At 42.6% G+C, this 22,985-nt stretch overlaps 1 protein-coding gene across 2 annotated transcripts in view; it reads right to left on the bottom strand.

Annotated features, from left to right (window-relative positions):
• Positions 1-1,071: 1,071 nt before the first annotated feature.
• The window catches only part of ppm1e (protein phosphatase, Mg2+/Mn2+ dependent, 1E), a 34,373-nt gene continuing 12,459 nt past the window's right edge, over positions 1,072-22,985 (bottom strand). For both annotated transcript variants that reach the window (XM_015961157.3, XM_070555750.1), the window contains 6 exons: positions 6,987-7,108; positions 4,378-4,577; positions 3,745-3,933; positions 3,158-3,301; positions 2,791-2,884; positions 1,072-2,131 (listed from right to left, as the gene is read on the bottom strand). In XM_015961157.3, the coding sequence (XP_015816643.1) occupies positions 1,215-2,131; positions 2,791-2,884; positions 3,158-3,301; positions 3,745-3,933; positions 4,378-4,577; positions 6,987-7,108 (1,666 nt within the window). In that variant the 3' untranslated portion in view covers positions 1,072-1,214. The remainder of the gene's footprint in view (positions 2,132-2,790; positions 2,885-3,157; positions 3,302-3,744; positions 3,934-4,377; positions 4,578-6,986; positions 7,109-22,985) is intronic.

Here is a 22,985-nt window from a genome sequence, read left to right as displayed (position 1 = left end):
CAGGAGTATATCCAATCTGGAGACATTTATGCAGGTAAGTGGATTTTAATCTTTTATAATCTGCCGGTATATGCTTTTATCTGTAGACAAATTGTTGCTGGATAAGTGCTGGGTCATTGACTGCATGGGAGGGGCAGAACAGAATGTGCCTTCAATGCCACGAACCAGAATAGTTCCAGCCTCGTGTTGAAGTGTTTTTCATCTGCTACCAAAGAACAAAAGGCAGACAGATAAGAGCTGGATGGAACGCGCCACATCTGTCTCTTTCTTACTCTGCTTTTTAGACCTAGTTTATATCAAACGGGAGGAGAAAGGACTGATTTTGCAGCAAATGGACATCTTGTTTCCTTTTGGTCCTATGATTAATTCTACTGTACAGCTACAAAAGAGTTTGTAGAAGTTTGAGAAAATGTATTACCATTACTTTAAGCTAACATCTTTTAAAACATATTAGTGATAGGACACACACTACCTATGTTAAATAACAACAAATTACAGTACAGGATGCCAGAAAAAAATGGCTAAATGATCTGTTTGAGTGTTTGTGATGTGAAAAGGGGGAAAACACGGGGATGTGACCCAGCTGTAGACCCTTCTGGCTGCTGTGTTTATATATATTTATACATATATGTATTCTGAGCAACAAAACTTGCCCTATTTTACATTTTATGTTTGTTAAAAATAAATAACTTTTCTCTGCGGAGCAACCAGGCACAGAAATGAATGTTAAACGCATCTTCATACTGAATGCAAGTTCGTGTTTTTTGTTGTTTTTTTTTTAATGACTTGAGGGACTAATAGGGTCCGATACAGAACGAGGCTCCTATAGATGAAGGCATGATTTAGAGTCTAGGTGAGCCTTTTCAGAATCTTAATCCTGAAGCTCAGATTGTGTTTGCACTGACTTCAGTAAAACCACATCTGTTCTTGTCTTTTATGAGTTATTTGTTGCCATACCTTGGTGCCTTTTTCTAAGAATTGCCGTTACAACAGGGAGGATGCTGTTTGGACTTGACCTAAAGCATTAGAAAGCGGTGGGGCTTGTGTTTCACGGGTTAGTTCTCTAATAAAGACTGAATAACCACGGAACGACTGCAGGAGCCACGACTATTTACTATCAAAGAAAGACGTGTTGTTGAAGGCAGAGGTGGGCGGGCTGGGGGAGCGGGGAGAGGTGATGAAACAATTAAAATAATTTGGTTTGGCTTGCCCCTTCAGATGCTTTTATCAAAGTGAGGCACAACCGCCTCAGGCCTCCAGTTGGAGCAGAACCGCATGTGGCCAGACGGTATCAGACCTAGCGGCTCTCTGGATCTACTTGGCCACCTCCGGCCCCATTGGTGACTACCATGCCCGCGCCTGTGACTTCGCCTCACTGCTTGGCCTAACAGCATGGCTGTTTGGGGCCACAGTGGGTCCGTAAAGCTAGAGTTGCCAGGCTCCTGAAATGGGACACATGATCTGCGTCTCAGCAGGCGCTCTCCTTGGTAGCTACGGGAGACTGTGAGCAGGTCGGGACTAAAGGTGAAGCAGGGCTTCCGTGAGCCTGGGATCAGGGAGATCCGGCCCTCCAGCGACGGCCCCAGGAGGCTGAGGCTAGTTCTGTCTGTGAATGAGTCCGTTCGGTCTTCATAGCCGAGGTCAGCGGGAGCAGAGCACTGCTGCAGGGGCCAGCCTCCGCGGCTCTTCCCCCCGATGTCTGCAGAGCTGCCCCCCTCGCCACCTTCTCGCTCCACCCTCATCGCTTCCTCTTCCTCTTCTTCTTCTTCCTGCTCTTCTTCCTCCACCTCTGCAGCTTCCTCCTCCTGCACCGGTCCCTCCACCACACCCTCCTCCTCGTCCTCTGTGCTGGTGGGTGGTGGAGAGCGTGGGTCCCGCAAGAACACCACTATGACAGTTATGTTATCACTGGAGCCTGCGTCGCGGGCCGAGGCCACCAGCTTGTGTGCCACCATGGTCGTGTCTCCATTGTTCTCCTGGAGATGGTCGCTGACCACCCGCACTGCCTCGTCTGAATTGACTGTGTCCCAGAAGCCATCACAGGCCAGGATCAGGTAGTCTTCTGAGCCGTCTAATGGGAAAATACCATGATCTGCATCACCACAGATGTAGGGTTTGTGCTCCGAGTCGCCTGTTAAAACCAAAAACATTCATTAAGGACAGTGGAAAGGGTATTTTAGAATGAAAAGGCTCAAAAAAACAAATTCCTCTTAACTTTTGTCAAAATTCTACGGAAGCCCTGAAAGGCAAAGGGATTCACGGAACAAAAGTACAGTATTTTTAGTTTCTTTTCTAAGACCTTCTCTTTATTTTTATTTGAAATAAATAAAAACTTGTTAAACATTTTTTTATTCTTAGAAACTTAGAAAAATCTTTTATTTTCTCTCTTAAGTAAAAAACACAAATATTTCCTTTTTCTTTTGCTGTTTGTTGTTGAAGAAGTAGGGAAAATGATAAAAATGAGACAACAGACATATATTTTTGTCCTTGTACGGTGTACATTTTAGGACATCCTCAGGTCTCAAATGTCAGACATCAAGCCATAGATTAAAAAAAACACCTAGGATCTCGTTCAAAAACTCATCAGGCATCTGATTAAATAGCATCAGCCTTTGAGTCTGAGAATTTTTAGTTAGACAGGCTTTTGATGTCTGACACATGAGACCTCAGGCTGCCCTAAAATCTACACCTTATCCTTGCCTTTCATGGCTTCAGTGAGAATCGCATCTCAAAGTACCCCAGAATAACGTTTGTGCATGCAGCAGCATCACTAATAAACCATTAGCGTACCTATTGCTCTGGACACCGACAGGCTGCCGTTCACCCTCCATGTACCGAACCAGATCACACACCCTCCCAGAGCCTCGATCCTCTGCTTCTCATCCTGCAGAGACACACCGATGGCTATCATCTCTGCAGCAAATGACTCATGAGTGCGCTCCCTACCTGTTATGCACTTAAAGTAAATGGTCCACTCAAATAGCTGTTTATTTAGTTCTAAGTTCTCTAAATGACAGGAAACGACTAACGGTCCTTCTCTTCAGAAGCAGGACTAGTAAAAACACGATTCTGAAAAATTCTGAACTGAAAGTGTGCCTAGATGGTTAGTTAGCTTAGCTCATCAAGCTGTTTGTCTAGTGAGAATGTCACGCCTCACCTCTCTGTCTGGTTTATGGGGTTTCATCAGCTCCACCACCTGCCCCCTCCTGACCAGAATGACCTGGGAGTCTCCCAGCCAGGCCACGTGCAGGGTCCGACCACGCAGGAACGTCACCACGCCCGTCGTTCCACAGCGCAGGTTCTGACAGACACACAAAAGCCTCAAACTCATACAGGAACAACGTCTTCAGCTCATCAAAACACAACCAGCTGAAGCTGCTTCCACCGACATACTACTGCCATCATCCTCCCTCTCCTCACAGAAAGTACTACTACTAGTTAATCAGGTTTTTTGTGTGTATATCTGCTCTGTCTTCTAAAACCCCCAGTCGGTCGTAGCAGATGGCTGCTCGTACTGAACCATCTTCTGTTGGAAGTTTCCCTCCACTGTTGCTGCACGCTTGCTTAGAATGGAGATTGCTGTAAAGTCATTGACACAACAAGTCAGTGACTCGATGCAATCTGCTGGATTTCTTTAGTTAGCAATAATGAACTGAACTCAACACACTAAGTACAAATAAATTGAATTGCATCAAGAAAAATGTACCAGCGAGCGTAACGACGATGGTCTTTTTTTTTTTTTACCTCTCGGGAGGCCTTCTTTACAAAACGTTCATCGGTCAGCTTGAAGGCTCTGCAGAGCGCGTCGTTGGGGTCCTGGCTAAAGCACTCCTGCCGGACCAAGTTCACATGGAGGTGGTTGGCAGCATAAATGGCAGCATCCACACCTCCATGACCATCAAACACAGCAAAGAAGGCCTGTTCCTCCTGGTCCTGATAGACAGGAGGACAAAACAACCTAGATGTAATATTCTCACTGTGGGAGAGTGAGCAACAACAAAAGATCCCCACCATGTTCATCACATACAAAGGTTTCCGTTCAACAAATATGAATCCAGCTAGACTTCTATGTGTTGGACACTTAAAATAGCACCGTTTCTAAAGCGTCCTGAGGGAAGGAAATACATTCAGCAGCAAAGGTCTCCTGGAGAGGAGCTGAACTATCAGAAGTCAAGTTTACAGACCTGCACTGCACACATCTTGTATGTTAAATTACTGGCGTTCTGCACACTTACAGCTGTCTGAAGAGTTAAATGTTGTCTGTGCATGATCATAAACATGCTTTTCTTTTTAGAAGGGCTTTGTCAAGAAAGACTTCTGTTTTACTTTTGTAGGCATGCTGGAACAAAAAACGCTGTACTTTTATTCTGCCGCTACCTGAATGTTGAAGAGAGTGTTGAAGTCGGGGATGATGACATGCTTGTCCTCCATCTTGCGTCTCATGTTCTTAATGGCGTGGATGGACGTCTCGTAGTATGGCTGTGGACGACGGCGGTAGGGCAGCTCCTTCTGCCAGACGCAGCATGTCTCAAACAGTCTGTTAAACACCAGCCGAGCCAGCTTCACAGACTCCATCTCTAACACACACACACACACACACACACACACACACACACACACACACACACACACACACACACACACACACACACACACACACAAGTAAATCTAACACGCTTGAATTAAACCGTACTACAAAACACTTCTCTTCTTGTTTCCTGCACCCACACACATCTGCAGCCTACACAGCAAACATCAAATAAGGGAATGTAGAGGTCATTGCCTTTTCCAAACACATCCACACCTGTCTTTGCTTTCAGAGTTTGTGAGTAAAATCAAACTCCATCAATAATCTCACTTGTGGGAACTAATTGGACCTCTTTAAGGTCTGAATTGTCTTCAAAGTGACATTAAAATGATTCAACTGTCTTGTTTACCAGTGAGGGAAAGATGGATCGACAGGCGGATTGGTGCTGCGTCTGCAGTGATGCGGGCGATCTACCGATCTGTCATGGTTAAGAGAGAGCTGAGCCTGAAGGTAAAGTTCTTGATTTACCGGTAGATCTACATTCCTACCCCCACCTATGGTCACGAGCTTTGGGTAGTGACCGAAAGAATGATGCAAGCGGCCAAATTGCCGCCAGTTGAAGTGGCTTGAGCATCTGGTTAGGATGCCTCCTGGACACCTCCCTGTTGAGGTTTTTCAGACACGTCCAACCGGGAGGAGACCTAAAAGAAGATCCAAGACACGCTATGTCTCTCGGCTGGCCAGGGAACGCCATAGGATTCCCCCCGGATGAGCTGACCCAAGTAGCTGGGGAGAGGGAAGTCTGGGCCTCTCTGCTTAGACTGCTGCCCCCGTGACCCAACCCCAGATAAGCGGAGGAAAGTGGATGGATGGAATTTGAGAATAATATGTTGGATGCACATTTATTTTAATGGCAAAGCATGAAGGAGCAATGCAATGCCCAGCTACATGCTAAACGTTCCAATTTTTTTGTGTAACCCTAAAATTGTCACTGGGTACCCCACGAATACTTTCTAGGGGCGCCACTGGCTTTTAGCCCATGGGATCATGCAAACTCCATTCCTCTGAAGAAAATTCCCCCTAAGTCCCTTTTAGGGTCAGAATAGTAAACTTTTTTGCTTTTTAGATATTTTGGGTAGACCACTAGATTCTTCCTGTCTTTCAGTCATTATTTACAGCCAGCAGCAAAGGTCAGTGGAAGAGAAACGAGACTGTGTGAAGCCTGACAGAAGCAAAGGCTGTACTAGAGCTTAACATGCTAATGCTAGAATGAGTGTCTGTGCTGTCTTTGCTTTGTCCTCTCACTGTCCATCTGTCCATCCAACAAAGGCCAGCCTTTCCTGTGTCCTCCATCGCCCTTTCATTCTCCACTTTTTAAATGAACAATCCCTTTAAATCCCGGCATTGAACCTGCTCTCTCTGCTCTAACTCTCCTCTCTCTTGCTTGTTTTAGAGCGGCATCTGACATAAAGGACTGCTTATAAAAATAAATAAACAGAGAAGCTGAGTGCAGCGAAGCGACAAACAGGATGTGATCAGCCATTACGTAACAAAGCAGAGAACACGCACAAGATGCTTTTTGCCAAGCTTCGGGTTTTAATCTTTGAAATTCAAATTAACCACCTTTAATAACATTTAAATAATAAAAAAATAATGCCACATAAAATTAAAGTCTTTAGCTAAATGTATTCACATACAATGTTTATTAAGACATATATATGCATTAACGAAGGCTGCATTCCATGTTTAGCTTCCAACAAACTCGCATGCAGAAGTGGAATGCAGCTCTGATTAGTACACCTGTTATTTTTGCAATTTTGCTAATCAAAAGGAATTCACGGTTCACGGTTTCACCATTTTCTCTCATTCTTGTTGCTCCTGGCAACAAGAGGATGATGGTGATGGTAAAACAGTCGCTCATGGTCTCACCATAATTTAAATTCACCATTGCTAAACGTTTTGCCTTTTTCCTATCTCAGTTAGCCTACTGTTGTGTCTCAGATACATCTAATGCTTTTAGCAGGCTGTTACACTGAGTTAATGACATGATCTCACTCACCCATTTCTCACCTAATTGTCATTATTTTAGCATAAAGCGCTACTATCAACTAAATGAATGCAGCTCCTGCAGATGGTAATAGATTAAAACACTTTGTGTACAATCACTAAGACTGCAGATATTTTAGACTTTGTCTGACGACCGTATCGTAGAGTTTCCTTCCTGCCCTCTAACGGTCAAATCCCACTTAATGCACTTGATTTGAGAGAGAACTGGGACAAAGCCCTGGTTTTACATCCATGTGTGTGTGTGTGTGTGTGTGTGTGTGTGTGTGTGTGTGTGTGTGTGTGTGTGTGTGTGTGTGTGTGTGTGTGTGTGTGATGAAGTAAGAGGGAGACCTAATTTGTTTGAGAGAGCAATCTTGTGGACTCCCCAGGTGGGGGGGAGGGGGGGACTCACGTGGTAATGGGTCAGCTCCATCTTCTACGGTCTTGTGGAGGTGGTGGATGGAGAGGTCGGTCTGGAGGAGGCTGTCAGCCGTGGCCCTGGCCAGGGCGGCGGCCAGCGAGCAGGGACAGTTGCTGCGGAGAGACGGCACAGTCATGAATGGTTCAGACAGAAATCCTCTGTGGAGGAGGTAGTTTGGCACTCAACTAATTCCTTTTGATTGGCAGCAGAATCTGGGTTTTTCCAGGTGTTGGTGTGTTCTGGATCTTCTGTATAATTATGGTTGATGCAGAAAAACAGGCTTTGATTCTTGGCTGATTTGAACTGATTTCAGGTCTGGCTGCATTAGGAAACTTTCTAACAGCAAGTTAAAAGCCCTAACAGGTGTTAAAATTATAACAGAGTTGTACTCGTTGCAGCAAAACATCACATCTGGCCAGATTTGTGTGTGTGTGTGTGCATGCGCGCTTTTGTATGTGTGCATGTGTGTGTGCAAGCTGAGCCGAAGTACATTGTGTCACCTCCATAACTGGGCCACCTCCAGATGAAAGTAACCATGGTAACCCCATGTCTGGATGCTCTCCATCACCCTCGCCATTAAGTAAGAAGACGAACCTGCCTGACCTCCTTGAGTAGAGAACAAGGACCAAAGCTGAGCAACAGTAATTACACAAACTATCAGATTATTTGTTCACCATGTCTAAAGTCAATAATCTGATAATCTCCAGTCAGGCATGTCTCTAATCCTGACTTCTTGATGTGAGTGTAAAACCTTCAGCATCACTCAAATCTGGACCAATTTTCACAATATTCCATCCAATAGAGGTCAGTCGTGCAAAAACCAAGACCCAATGCTGCCAACAAATTATCAACCAAGATTAAAATGATCATTATTTAACATTCCCTTACTCTTACTGATTGGTTATTGCAAAGTTTTTCAACCCTGTTGTCCTTCATCATTCTGACTAGTGAAAAATTCATCTCTTAAAGTATCTGTCCACACAGGTGCAACACTAGTAAACACATTACAGAGATTATCTATAATGTTCTGAGCTGAATAATTCATGCAGAATACCTGAAGAGGTAATCAGGTTTGTGTTCAGGGACCAATAATCCATGCACATAATAATAATAATGCACTGAACTTATATAGCGCTTTTCAAGACACCCAAAGACGCTTTCACACACTCTCACATTCACACACTGCTAGTGACGGTAAGCTACTTGTAGCCACAGCCGCCCTGGGGAGGTCTGACAGAGGCGAGGCTGCCATTTGACGCCGTCAGCCCCTCTGACCACCACTAACACAGGCAAGTTGGGTGAAGTGTCTTGCCCAAGGACACAACAGCGGGATACCCCTGGTGGGAGCTGGAATCAAGCCCATGACCCATGACCCTCCGATCATGAGTCAACCCGCTACCACCTGAGCTACTGCTGCCCCTCAGAGTCTCTCACAGAAACTCCCACAAGTGCTGTTCAGGATGCACAATCAGCCCCGATATTAGAGCTGCCCCCAAGTACTCTTAATCAGTAAACCTCCACGGTATATACTGATTGGGATTTTAGCAGCAGGCCAGAATCCTCAAAGGCAGCGCTGCTTTTAATTTCCCTCTAAAAAACGAGCTGGGGTTGGCTCAGAACAACACTGTACAATTAAACTCTGTATTCAGAATGGAAGGCCCTCAGCCACTGGTGTGACACCAGTTTAATCAATAACAACTCACCCAGCAGTCAGACTCAACATCTTTAATGAGTTCAGGACTGCATGCATGTGCCAACAGAGATGCCTAAATGAGCTAATTCTTATGTATAATAAACCAGGTAAGTTCTTCCAGAGAAGATTGTTGCCAGCATATTTTGGCCACTTGGAGCAGAAATAAGAGATTGGTGGGTGAAAAGGTATTTAGTTTTATAATTATGTTTGAATATCAGATCATATTGCTTTAAAACTACATTGAAGGTGTACTAGATAGAGTTTTGTTTACAGCTTAAAATTGTTCTTTGAGCCTCTATACAGTATATGTAACTTTGTTGGGGCTCACAATGACCCAGGAGTCCTGAAAAAGGCCAAACACAACCCCAAAATAAAGCCCTACAATGGAAAGGTTGGTTTGCCCCGCCCACTCGGCCAATTTTAAACAAGCAGTGGGTTGGCCAGTCATTGGGTTTACCCTGATGGCTGACGTAACGCTGCATGTGTGTGTGTGTGTGTGTGTGTGTGTGTGTGTGTGTGTGTGTGTGTGTGTGTGTGTGTGTGTGTGTGTGTGTGTGTGTGTGTGTGTGTGTGTGTGTGTTGGAAGTGAATATCAGGCTGACTTAGTCTGAGAGGGGAGGGGGTATAGGAGCATGGATTAATAAGGAATGCTCCACAACCTACTGGGAGCGAGCTCTGGGGTGTTTCTCAATGTCAAAGAGCCAGGCTCCTTGCTTACGAGGGCACTGTCCTTCCTTGGTCAAAGAAAACAGTGACATGAACAGACTTGCGTCACGGGACAGCAGCTTCCGCAGCGATCACGTAATGTCATGTGACACGGAAGATAACATTATATTTTATACGTATCAGTTTCAATATAAATATATAAGAAGCCTTTTACTTTTTAAATTGTGTATATTTAATTTAATCAATTTCCCTCTGGGATTCATAAAGTATTTTTGAATTGAATTGAATTGAATTTGTTAAATTAAATATGTAAGTGATTTACTACCCGCTAGCCACCGAAGCTGCGACTACTAAGCCGCTAACCAACCACAGATAACTGCTTTGGATATAAATAAAAAACATTTCATATATCAGCCTGATAGCTACAATTAGTTGACTTACATTTAAAGTTGAAATTTGCCCCCGAAGTATCTGCCGGCTTCTGATCCGCCATCCTTTTGAAAATACTGCAACGTATTCTGATGCATTTTTGACCAAGGCTAGGCTACAAGACACCTCCTGTGTATCCTTGCTCAGCTAGCTAAACGGCTAACAAAGACGCCTCGGAGAACAGACGCCTATGTAGAACATGAACACTGGAAGACGCCTTGGCAGTTCCTCATGATGTATCTCCTAGGCACCTGGGGTGGGACCAAGACATCAATGCGAGGTTCCTTGGCACTGAGAAACACCCTTGGAGTGGAAGAATGAGGAAGAGGATAAGGACCACAAGCTGTGGTTCTGTCTGACATTCATTTAGATATTCCCAGCACATCCTGGAACATGAGAGGTGTTCCAACATTGTTATTTGTTGGTTTCCTTTCATTCAACAAAGCGTCAGCAGTAGCTCAGGCTAGCCATGATCTACAGTTAGCATTACAAAAACAAAATTTTTGTTTTGCCAATGTTGAAGTGGGTGTGGATATGCTAAAGTAAGGTGGTGTGCCTATGACATGTTAAACCAGCTTTTCTCAGAACAAACCATTTCTTTGTGGCCATTACAGCATTCCTAATTTAAATCAGAAAGCAGGTTGGAGACGACACAGACACCCACATTGGACACCCCAAGCTGCCTATATTCAACAACAACAAGGTCAATGTGGTTTTAAACTCTGAGACCACTGTAAATTAAAGTTGCTGCTGTTTGTTTGAGAGTGCAAATCAAAACTCTTGGTCTCTCATTCCACACAAACTCCTTTTTAGTCTGCAATAAAATCAAAAGATTTAATAAAAATCCCCACAACGAGGTGAATCTAAAGCACCCGTGTTTCTGAAGCCTGAAGGCTTCGTCAAGTCGTTCTTAAAAGCAGTAAAAGCACAAAAACTGTCGAGCTGTTTCATCACAACGTGCATCTGTGAGATCAAGTTCGCATCATTCGTGTAAATGTTGACATTACAAGACAAATCCCATCTTCACAAACCAGAGGGGAAAATATGAGAGGGTGCTGGTCTACCTTGGTGTGTACACGACTTGTTGCTTCCCATTGGTTAGTGCTTGCAAGTATTAATCCTAAAATATGATTGCTCAGATACATTTTTATAAACCTTGTATGCTTTTAACTTCTCATCAGTCTCCGACTTGTGTCCTTCCATCACAGCAGCTGCTGCCACCATTCTCTGTCCGAGCAACGCCACACTGTTTGTCTCTGACTCATTTAAGGACATTTAGTTTCATCTGGGACATCTGCTGTCAGCAGCTGTTTATTATCAAATATAGCACAGAGCAAAAGTTTCAATCCACCCCGGATTTCTTCATTATCAAGTGAAACATAACTCAAGACCGCTGAAAAGCAAATTTGCAACGAGAGACAACAGAAGATTTCCAGTAGGAGGTCTGGGTCCTTGGTTTTATCCCCAAACTGGGTCAAGGGCTAGAAACATGAGGAAGGAGCAGCGTAGTTAAATCGTGGCTACAGTCATCTCCTGGGAAAAATTCTCCTTGAAAAAAGGACTGTTACCTTTATAAAATGTTCCCATTCTTAAAGGGCACATCACCGGACACCACAACGGCATTCACAAAGAAACCTGGTGCCTCGAAGACCAGAATATTCTCAGTTTGTCTCTGACACACTTTAATCAGAACCAGTGAGAAGTTTATTTGAAGTAAACTAGGTTATTCTGAAGCAGCATGCGATGCAACAAGCTTTAAATAACCAGACAATTGTGGAAAACAAGGCATGCAACCCCAACACCTAAACTAGATCAAAAGTTATTTTCTGTCGGCAGAAACTGACCCCTTTTTTCCATCCTAACCCGTTTAAACCATCCATCTTCTTTAAAAGCACCAGTGTGACAGATGGAAATGACCCTGCTAGGGTTGTATAAACTATTAGTTATTTTTATACATTTCTAGTGATGTGAGAATGTGCAGACTCTCCTGCAAACCCATCTGGATTCTGTCAAAGACTGTCTTCTTGTTCAGTTTTAGCACTTTAGGTTAAAAAAATAAAACACAAAATACATTTACAGCTTGTTTCTGCATAAAACATAAAATAGTATTTTAGGAGCAAATTTGTTTAGAAATTTGTGAGAGTAAAGAAATCTGAAGATGTTTTATTTTGAAAGGAATAGAACACAAATGTTAGAACGATGGTCAGGATGATTGTGTTTTTTATTCTGAGAACTTTTTCCAAATTTTTGGTTGTAAAGAAAATTTTCAAATGTAACGAGGTAATAACTAGACGCTGCTGAAACGGAGAGATGACGATCGAGGGGTGGAGCCACTATTTGGGTTTCCTCGTCACTGCAGCGTCCTCTCCTTCGTGTTTCCATTCATAGAAACTCACTACATCTCCCTCTCTTCTTCACCTCCTCCTCGGCTCCACCACTGGCAGCCCTGTGGGGGTGGATGCTGGGCTGACGAGCTCCGATTGGCCGCTGCTCCAACAGGAGAAGACGGCGCAGTCCAATGACTGCTTCTTGTGGCTCGTGCATCACAGTGAGGTCACGTGGAGCGGAGGAGGATTAAAGGAAAGCTTAATCTCTGTTCATGCCATCACACTGCAGAGGCACAAATGACTACTGTACACGATGCATACAGAGCACTGGTTCAACTGGTAAATATTGTTGTTATTGTGCAACTCTTTCTGCTGGTCATCCCACTGACCGTTTCCTTCTTTTCAGTGGGGATATTTGAAGTGTACTGGGATCCCACATGTACTTTTTTATTTTCATTTATAATGAGTATTTATTGAACCAGAGAAGAACGTTCATCTCTCTCCTCGGAGTAGGGGATCCCTGTGTTTAATTTCTTTATCCTGGAATGATCAAACATTTAAACTCACATTCTGCAGGGACCTTTCTGGGTTTAACTGTTAAATAATGATGAAAAGCCATTGTCTTCTTTTCTGTTTTACTGATGTTCTAATCGTTCTCTGCAGGGGTTCAGACGCCTCCCGTCTGCTTTAATTATACACTGAGATGTACGTATGAATGCAAGGCTTCATTTGTATAAAGGCTTCTCTGACTAAGAGGCAAACTGTGGCAAAAACACACAAATAAACTAGTGTTCAAAGACAAATGCACAGATAATAGTTTTCCTTGCTTGTTTCATGAAGCTGGATTATGTGGGGTCTTACATTTTTTTTATTAAAGCCATCGATGACTCTAATTCAGCTGATTAGCTGTCTTTAGTGTCGGACTAAGCATAAACTCAGAGAAGACATATTTTTGCTCCCATAATGTGGAGTGTCTCTTAGCAGGTCATTAAAGTCACTTTTCTCTCTGTTTAATCAATTTTTATTAAATAATAATGATAAATAATTAAAGCATTATTAAGTTTAAGAAAATTACAGAAATTAAACAGTAAAATGAAATTATTAAATTTAACAAATAAAGTTAAATTAAATTTAAGGTTGAACGTGGAACAATTGAATAAAAAGCTATGTTTAAAAATATATCATACGTATTTAGAGGTGTGCAGAATGAAGGTATAGCATTTCCTTTAAAAGCTACATTTTAAGTAAAAAGTAAAATATTCATTGACGGGCAGGACACTGGGTGTATGTTTACACCAACCAGCCAATAGAGGGCACCATTGATTTCTGGCCCCAAAACAATTTCTAATCGGAATCTGGTGCCCTTGAGCCTGCAAGGTTCCAACGAAAACTCCCCCCTCAGAAGATATGTGGAATGTGCCGTTGCTATGGCAACTCAACTCTGTCTCCTATCCCAGCCTGGGCGGGACTGCGGGAAGGCCGCCGAATCATTCCAGGGTCACTGCAACCCTCCAACCCTCAATGCTCCTCCCCCTTTCCAGACTGAGGTGACATGCGCTGCTTGTAGTGGCTGCAGGAACTGAAGTGTGGATGGTCCCAAACCCACCACCCCACCTAGTGGACACTTATGTTGTGTGATGTCTGAAGTCTGTTGCATATCTGTCTGAGGTGGGTTTTTTTGCAGAGCAAAGCTGCCCTCCCGGTGGAGGCTAACTCTGAAGTGCCTTTTTTTTCCCTCCACCTGAACCAATCCTCATGTAACCCTCTGATCTCTATTAAGGTAGCGCGACTCAGGATTGCGAATGACCACAGTCACCAATTCTTGTCATGTGTCTTGTCCATGTGTGTCTGTTCTCTGAATTGTGTGTACTGAAACTCTAATTTCCCTCTGGGATTAATAAAGTATCTTTGAATTGAATTGCAGCTTGCTTAACAGTCCGCTCGGCACAGCAAGGCTAGCACTGTGGAAAAAGGCGAACTCGCAAGTCAAGCAGCTGCTTCTGAGCCCAGAAGATGTTGTTATCCTTCTCAGAAGAGGAGCAACCGTAAAAGATCTAAAACCAGGGTGAGTTTAGGTGAAGCCTACAACAAACGGACCCAAATAAAACATTTCATATATCGGCAGCAAACCTGGCATCCCGACAGCTGAAAACCTCGTTCCATTGTTGCAACTACAACCTCCACACACTAGATGCCACTTTGGTGTTTGGGTTCCATTTTCCACCTTTAAATGACGACTACAGAAGTTACTCTCAAACATGAACTAGTATACAAATAGAGAGGTTAAGCAGTGAATTGCTATACATAAACTCACAAAACTTGAAAAGTAAAAATAGGGATATCTTATATTATCGGTCTACCATAATATCAGAATTTAGAGCTGCTTTCCGGCGTTTTCCCCTTTCAGAAATGATGTATGATTTTTCAGAAATCCGTAAAAGTGATTGTCTCATCATGTACTGTGATCAAATGTAGGCAATATGTCCTTTTTTTTTTTTTGCTAAGCATGCCTCCTGCCCCGCAGAGCTCCATGCAATAGGAAGCTGAGCGCCGACCAGAACTAACCAATAGCGTCAGACTACTGCTTACACGCTTCAAATTTAAGGAATAACTCGGCTGATGCAGAGTTGATGAACTTTTCACAGACAAGTAAGTCTCTAAAATATAAATATATAAGAACACAACATGACATGAGAATAATACTTGTAAAACAACATGTTTTAGCTCTGTTTGTCGGCTACGGAAGCACATTTATAAACAGAAACATGAAGTCGCCATCTTAAAAAAACAGAAGGAGTGTGACATGCTTGTCAGCCACTTGGAAAGTATTGGTATCGGTTTTCAGTCTTTTAATGAGACAGCCGTTACAGACCATACACATATTATACATCAAACACTACAGCTACTTCTCATCTCTCTCCAAATGTCAACATATAAAACATCTTAGGTGAAGTTTTTGAGATATTTTAGTTTATTTGGCACAACTTGTGAAGTAGAAATGTGCGCACGACTAAAACAAAAACAAGAATCTTCACCCAAGGCTTGCTTTTCTTATCTGAAGATCTTTATAAATGTTTTATCACCATAGCTGCAATATACAGAAAAAGAAATAAATTATTTACTAGCCAATTCATACATCTTAAGCCTAATTTATACTTCTGAGTCAGGACTGACGCACACAACGCCATTATCCGTCCTTTTGATGTCTCTCCAGCAGGCTCGCAAGAACGGATGGAGTCGAGCTCTCTTTTCTAAACAACCGTACGACAAGACGGAGAACGCAAGCTCGTGATCCGTCAGAACCATCGGTCAGAACGCTGCTGTCATTGACAACACTGCCATTATGCCCTCAAAAAAAAAAGAGAGCCAACGATTTCTAGCAGCAGTTTGAAGAATGCCTCATGGAAAAAATCTAAAAATATGATTGTTTTATTCACCCATGACTGGAGAAGTGAAAAGATACAACATTTGTTGACGGAAATGACGGGAAACGTGGGTTTAAAGATGGCGAGCACATGAAGAGGTGGAGGAGAACGAGAGGCTAATTTGTCCACGTAAAAAAGTCTCTGAAATACAAAAAACACAATATAAACACAATAGTATATGCACGGATACATGATAGGGTACCACAGAACAGCGCTACGCCCTTTGTTGACCTCTGTTGTCATTGCTTTACAACACTCCCCAGGAGACGGAGAAGTCTGAAGGCAAAACGTCTCCGTCCGTCCGTGCGTGTCTCTCCTTCGTGGAGCAGACGGAGAAGTATAAATTAGGCTTTAGCATCACAGAATGAGATTCAGCTACTGTTGAAGGCAAAATAAATATGGTACTTACTTATTACTAACTCAAATTGAAGTAGTTGTTATTTTGCACAGAGAATGTTTAAAATTTAAACAGGAACTAGGCAGTTTTGGCTTGCTTTTAGCACCACCTAGTGATTGTTTGTGGAACCGAAAGTAAAACCTGTCTCCTTGCTGTGCATTCATCTTTTTAACACTTTAACAGCTGAAATGTCTCCCCAGCCTTCCTTAGTATCTACCGGAGTGGTTCATCACTAAATTAAACAAATCAGCTATGTTCACGATCTAAAACATGCAGGAAACTTGCTGGAAGCAGATTGCCAGTGTAATATTCTAGCCACAGAGAGCAATAAGGGCTGGTTGCCTTTCATTATCCCTGTAAAGGGTGATTTTAGCACATACTAGCACAAGAAAATTTGTTAAAAATATGAACAAACTGCAAAGTATCCCTTTAGGAAAACATGCTAGGAGATGTGTAATGTTGATAACCTAAAATGTTTTAGTTTTTGCTTTTCTTATGAGAGGAGGACACAGCATGTATCGGATATTAAGAGTCGGACAATGTCAGAATATCGGATGTCGGTAAAAAAAATTTTAAAAAGAAAAGCCAAAATCAAGCATCCCTAAGAAAAATTATTTTTTCCGAAATAATTAAAAGCAGGTATATAAAATAAAAGAAAGGTACTGACTGAAAAAATAAGTAAGAAAAAGTTAAACCATTGAGAAGGAGTCAAAACTGTGATCTAAGTGGGCCAAGCTCACCACGGGCATGTGCAAAGTTAGAAGGGCAGAGAACAGAAAAGGAACAAGTTATGTTTTTAAGATAAATAAGAGAAACTACTTATTATTTGTAACACTCTAAGATGTTAAAATGCCCTCGTGTGCCTGCAGGAATTTAGCTGCAGAGTTGAGAAAGAATCAGGTGAATCACAAAAAAACTAAACAGGTGGGGCTGCAACACACACACACACACACACACACACACACGCACGTACACTGTCAAAACCTTAAGGTTGCACAGCCATTTTGAATGTGATTGTAGTTATGAACAGACTGAAAGGTAACATCTGTTTTCTGGATCATCTGATATGATCCAATATCTCGTTTGATTTCTTGATGTGTTCAGACGTATTTCCTCCTCATCTGAATGTCGACAGTGATGTGAAACAGGGAAAGAAGCTGCAGAAGCAGGAAAATACTCATTAATTACTTTCCTTTGCAACATTTGCTGCTGGATGTTGGTCATCCAACAACGCACCTGTGCTGCTGTATATGGTGGCATGACATGCAGGAGTGTAGGGTGATTACCGCAGACTCTCGGGGTCTTTACCACAGTCTGAGACTGCCTTTGTTCTCTTGTGGTCTCTGTGTTAAGCTACAGTCATGCAGAGAGCTCTGACAGGCTGCTCGTAGCGATAATACTGTAGCTGTATGTGTTAGATGACTCATGCACACAGCCATGCTTCTCTCCTTTTCCTTGCTTTTCTACAAGCTTCTACAGAATTAGCCCCGGAGAGGAGCAACAAGGTTGTTTCCATAGCAACGCCAAGGCAAGTGACTGACAGTCAGCAGTGTCAGTCCTCCTGCTGCCAAACCCACAGAACAAGCTCCCACTTCATTATTCTAAATATTGAGTCTTTTCTGAGCCAAGAGGAGGTGAGACTGGAGATCCATGGGAACTCAGTCGGCTCCGTCGACATGTTCTCGTTTGGGCAGTGTTCCTCTTTAGCCGGCATTCCTCGAATCAAACCTACAAGAGCCTTTTAAAGCATCAGAGGGAGCAGCTTCGGGCCTTTTTTCATCCACATTTCCAAATGAAAGGCTGAATTAGTGTTTCTAACAACTCTGTTATGTGAACACGGTATTCTCAAGAGGACATAAGAGGCTTACGTAACAGAAAGTGTGCCAGGAAGCCTCAGATTGTGGTGTTTTACTGCTGCTCCTCTCTTAAAATGGCTTTCAAATGACTTTGATGAATTAATTTGTCTCCTCGGTTCACACACACCATGTGGCGCTTTAGTCTGTTACAAGGTTTTCTGGCATTTTGATGGTGAGCAGCAGGAATCCACTGATGCTGCCTCAACAAGGCCGGAAGTCAACCAACAAGCCTGCATGCATGCTTTTCTCCACAGCCAAGGGTAAAACCCCCTTTTTTATTTAATATTCTTTCATTCATACTTTCTGATGCTCTGAAAAAAACTCAGCAGATAAAAGACTGTATTAGAATGTTATGTCATAATCATGTTCAGCTATGTCACACAGCACAGACTGAATATAAAACACTCTCATTTGCTTGGACAGACCAGTCCTTGTCAGCAAATCCCATAAAGATTTAAAACCATCTGACTTCTATACTCTGGGTCAAAAAAACTGATAAAAATGACTTCAATTATGTTCTAAAAAAAGATTTTATGAAACAGAGGACATGCTGCATTTGCCCTGAATGAAGAGTAAGTGAGTATTTACTGCTGCAGAACAGAGAGCATGTCCATAAATATGTTATCTTTCCCTTCTTCAGAGTAAACAAATGCGTGGCTCACATCTCATATGCAGCAGAGATGGTGATAAGAAGAGTTATCCTATAAGTTGTTGCACGAACTATCAGATGGCACTGTGGTCCAGCAATATGCGAAAAGTCGGATTGTTTAATCAAAACAATGAAAGATGAAACTATTTTACATCCATTTCTAAATAAACCTGCTCATGTATACTTTTATTATCCTCTTAATCAAAAGTTCAGTGAAAAAGATCAGTTCTGACCCGATTGAGGAGCTAATGGCTAGTCAGGGTGGGTCACTCGCAATTAATCACGAATTAATTACAGATTATGTTCCTATTGCTTCTATGATCTATAGAAGCAGGTAAACATACTTCCTTTAATGTAAAAGGATCACAAAAATCCATAACAAATCAGTAACTGACCAATCAGGGGACACTGTGCATGAACCACAGGCTCCGCCTCCAGAGTCTTTAAAGTCAGTTGTGCAAGTGAAGGCTAAGAGTGCACTCTGAGAAAGTTGAGCGTGTGCTCTTCACCACTGTGCACTTGCACTGGGCCTTTTCAGCGGCCGTGTAAATAACATGCAATGTCTGTGAAACGTAGTATGCAGCAATTAGACGCCGTTAAAGTGGATTAGTGCGTTTCCATCAACCACAAAGCATTGTGTTTTGGAAGTCTCCTAGAAGCATATGGACTTGTGGACGGCCAGATGGTAAGTCAAACACAAAAGCAGTGTAAAACATCCAGTTTCTTTCAAAATAAAAGTCGCATCCAGATTTTCAGTTGCTTAAGTAGTGGGAAAAGTACATATTTTCCTGTGAAACCTCTGTAGCTAAACAGAACAGAAAATAAACCAAAGACATTATGGATACATGCTTTTATCTTTTTCCTTGCTTGTTATTGTGTGAACTGTCAAAATCACGCGTGGTGATACAATTCTCCCGTGATTTAGCGGCCTTACACTTTTGCGGTCCTTTTGCATCTGAAATGGTCAACACGCATCCATTACGTTATGTGCTGCTTACGCATCCAGTGGAAAGGTGGGTTGCAGCTTTGCACACAGTTTTGATTGTCACAGTGCAGAAATGCCTTCTATTTTATGCACTTTTCACTTATGACTTCATAAATACCCCTCAGGTTTCAAATCCTCTAGCTGGCGTGTGCAAAAGGTGTGTTTGCAAGATTTATGACTAAATAAAGGCCAAAGTGTGTGTTTAGAACGAGCAAACAACAGACCCTCAACAACATCTGTATTAAAATGTGTTAACTTAAAACACAATATTTGTCCATGTAATTGATTCTTACGAATACAAGTTTTTCAGCCCTAGTTTCTAAAACACAGAATAAATGCACTGAATGTAGCTAAAACATTTCTACCACCCCCTGGTGGCTGGTTTCAGTACAGCTCAATGGCTCCACCCGCTGGTTTCAGTCTAAAATTGATGCATGCGGCGGCTTTGTGAGGGTTTTTTTTTTATAAAAGGCTGGGTCACGTGAAGTTATTGCAAACAAATTGGGACATTTGTGTGAATTTCATCCCTTTTAAATCTTGTCAAAAACAAGCCTAAACATTGTTTTAGTAAATTGATTACAATGTGCTTGAAATTCCAAAACAGCTACTTGGAAATAAAGTCAAAGAGCATCCTTGTATGAAACGAGCCACATCCAGGCTGATGTTTAGTGAAACAGAAGAAGTTTTGAGCAGATGTGGTCACGGTAAACAGTAGAACCTGAGCATCTTGATTTGCCGGCGGCTCACCATGAGCAGATGTGAGTACTTTGCCCTTTCAGCATTTACCTCACAACCTGAGCACACCTCTGGATGTTTTTAAATCCCACTGATGTTACACGAAAGTGCATAACATTAGAAAAACCTTGTAAAACTGGTGTGTAGGCAATGAGCTTACACTTTCAACAATGTGACACAAAGCAAAGAAAACGTGCCACGTTTCTGAAATGGTTGTGATTCGTCCGTTTCCAGCTTCTGCTAAGCCTCTGCTGAAAGGCCGGGGGAGCGTGCACGCCATTCCCAGTGAGCTTTCCGAGCAGCGCTGCTCTGTATAAAAGCCTTCAGGCGGGATTATGTAATCCACCAGCAGGATCATTGGTAGACTGGTGGGAGCCTACATGGGAGGGCGCATCATGCCCTGACCTGATCCACCCCTGGAAGATCCTTTAACACTACTGCGGGAGTTGGTTTCCATTCAAATCTAACATTTAGTGTTTATAATGGAACACTGTGGGTTCAAAATATATTTACTGGTTTATTTTCTGAGAACAATTTTCTCTCTGTTGGTCAACAGGGAACTCCCCTACGATAATGTAGCACACCGGAGAGTTTCCATCAGTGGGAGTGCATCTCCAGCTCAATAGGTGAGCAAACGAGTGTTTCTGTGTGAAAGAAGCTAAAAGAAGAGGGTTGGTACTTTCAGAGAGAGGGATTTTTAACACATCAGAATCAGTCGATATCTCATATTTACAACTTTTATATAACGAAATGCATCAGAGACAAGCCATGTTTAAATGAGAGCTATCACTGTGACTCGTCACACCCGTTATTATCACATCATTTTGTCGTGATGAGCATACCTCTGTGGCATGACAGGCTGCAGGAGATATGCATTCCTTATAGGAGACTTTAATCAATTATTTTGGTTTAAAGTTCATGTTTTCTGATAATCTGACTGACCTAAACTTTTTTTTTTGCAAGCCCTCCTGTTCGAGATAAAAGGAGGCGAGGAAGTGCAGCATCGTTGTTGAATATCCAAAGACAACGTTCAAGGTCAGACTGGCAGGGATTCAGGCCTGTAGCGTGCACCGAGCTGCTTTGCATTCAGCTCACCTGCCACAGACGTATGACTCATCATTTGAATTATGGCCACATTGCGTGAACAAAGACGCGCTCCGCCGAGGAGCTGCAGCAGCATCTGCTGCTGAAGGCTCCGTGATGCGGCCGGAGGAAAAGGAGGCCACTGCACGACCGAAAACGGGGTCTCTCCAGAGCTGGGATTAATTAAAGCGCCTGTTTTAGAGACATCAAAGTGATCCACTACTTTATTCTAGACCTTCCAATCATGCAGCGTTATAAACAAGTTGATCTGCTGCTGAATGTAGTTCTCCAGTGCACCTTCATCTTTACGTCCCCAGTTAGAAAGTTCTTTGTAGAGGTTGGTGTTGGTATGGGTTAACCATAAATGTGATTTTATTATAATATCTTATTTATAACATTTCATTAGGATGTTTATTTCAAAAATCATAAAACTTATACAGTTTTTTAAATATCAAACTCTATGAAAGACATGAAGTCACACGAGCTGTCAATTTGAGAAATCTGAATTAATGCTTCTTCAGACTCATTAAAGATACAACTTTGATGCAGTAATTGATTGTGTGTAGCAGCGTGCGCTTAGGTGTGTACGTGTGTGAGTCCGACACAACAACAGAGCTTTGACTCCCACCTGTGGGAGCGTTTGCATGTTCTCTCCATATTTGCATGCTCTGCCTCTGGCTTAACTTCTTTCCCTCCCCTGGATCGAACTCCCAGTCGCTTGGTGCAGGTGTGTGAGATGGTCTCCCATTGCATTCTGGGACATTTTAGTTCCACCTAGAACTGCAGCAAGACCCAAACATTTTGAAGAAGAAGAGCTACAAATAAAAGCTCACAAACCCCAGAATTTAACTCCTCATGTCCTGTTCTGATGGAAAATAAAGACATCAGCCAAACTCTTTTTCACGCTGACCTTCCTATCCGCACTAGCAGCTGTTCTGGGATTAAACTTGTCGTGTCTCTGTGGTCTAAATGCTCAGGAGGAAGGTTAATTATTCAAGCACCAGTGGTCAGGTGATGTGTTTGCAGGCACATAGGTGCAGAAGAAGAATAGTTCCTCTTTGACCAGAAGAAGTCAAAAGTATGATATTTAGTGGTGAATTAGCGGTGATGATGGTAGCCACGTTTCCCAGAAGCCTCGGAGGATGCACATCTCCAGGGGGATCAGATCTCCTGGCCTGATGCTGTTCTGATTAAAGAGCTGACAGATGGTGCAAAGAAAACTAGGTCTTAGACTCACTTTCTGTTGTTTTTGTTTGAATGTTCCCTAACAGCTCGGGACCGTGGCTCTTCCGTTCGGGAGCAGCAGCTCCAACGTTCCCAGTAACAATTTACTCTGACGGATGTGAATGAGCGATAAACGCATTGTTTTTGAAACTAGTTCAACTAAAACGAGGTCGTTTCATTCTTAGATGGTGCATGTGGGACTTCGGTGGATGGTCTGATTTTTCTTTTTCCAGCTTTAAATTGAGAAAATTGTCTCATATTGGAGCTCCACTTGGACAGCGTCTCTCGCGCTGGCGTTACATTCCTCTGAATCGCTGTCAGTCTGATCTTTGGAGTTTTAAATAAAGCAGAAACAGGAATAAATGGACAGACATAAGCTGAAGGCTAATGAGCATCATTTAATAAATGAAAAGTTGACATCGCCTGACTCTGAACCCACCAGGGGTCTCATTTATAAAACACTGCGTAGAATCCTTACTAAAACCGTACTTAAGCTCAGCAAAAAAATGTACCTACGCCAA

This window comes from Nothobranchius furzeri, chromosome 10, assembly GCF_043380555.1.
Source record: "Nothobranchius furzeri strain GRZ-AD chromosome 10, NfurGRZ-RIMD1, whole genome shotgun sequence".
Classification (NCBI taxonomy): Eukaryota; Metazoa; Chordata; class Actinopteri; order Cyprinodontiformes; family Nothobranchiidae; genus Nothobranchius; species Nothobranchius furzeri.
This window is presented reverse-complemented; position numbering and strand designations above follow the sequence as displayed.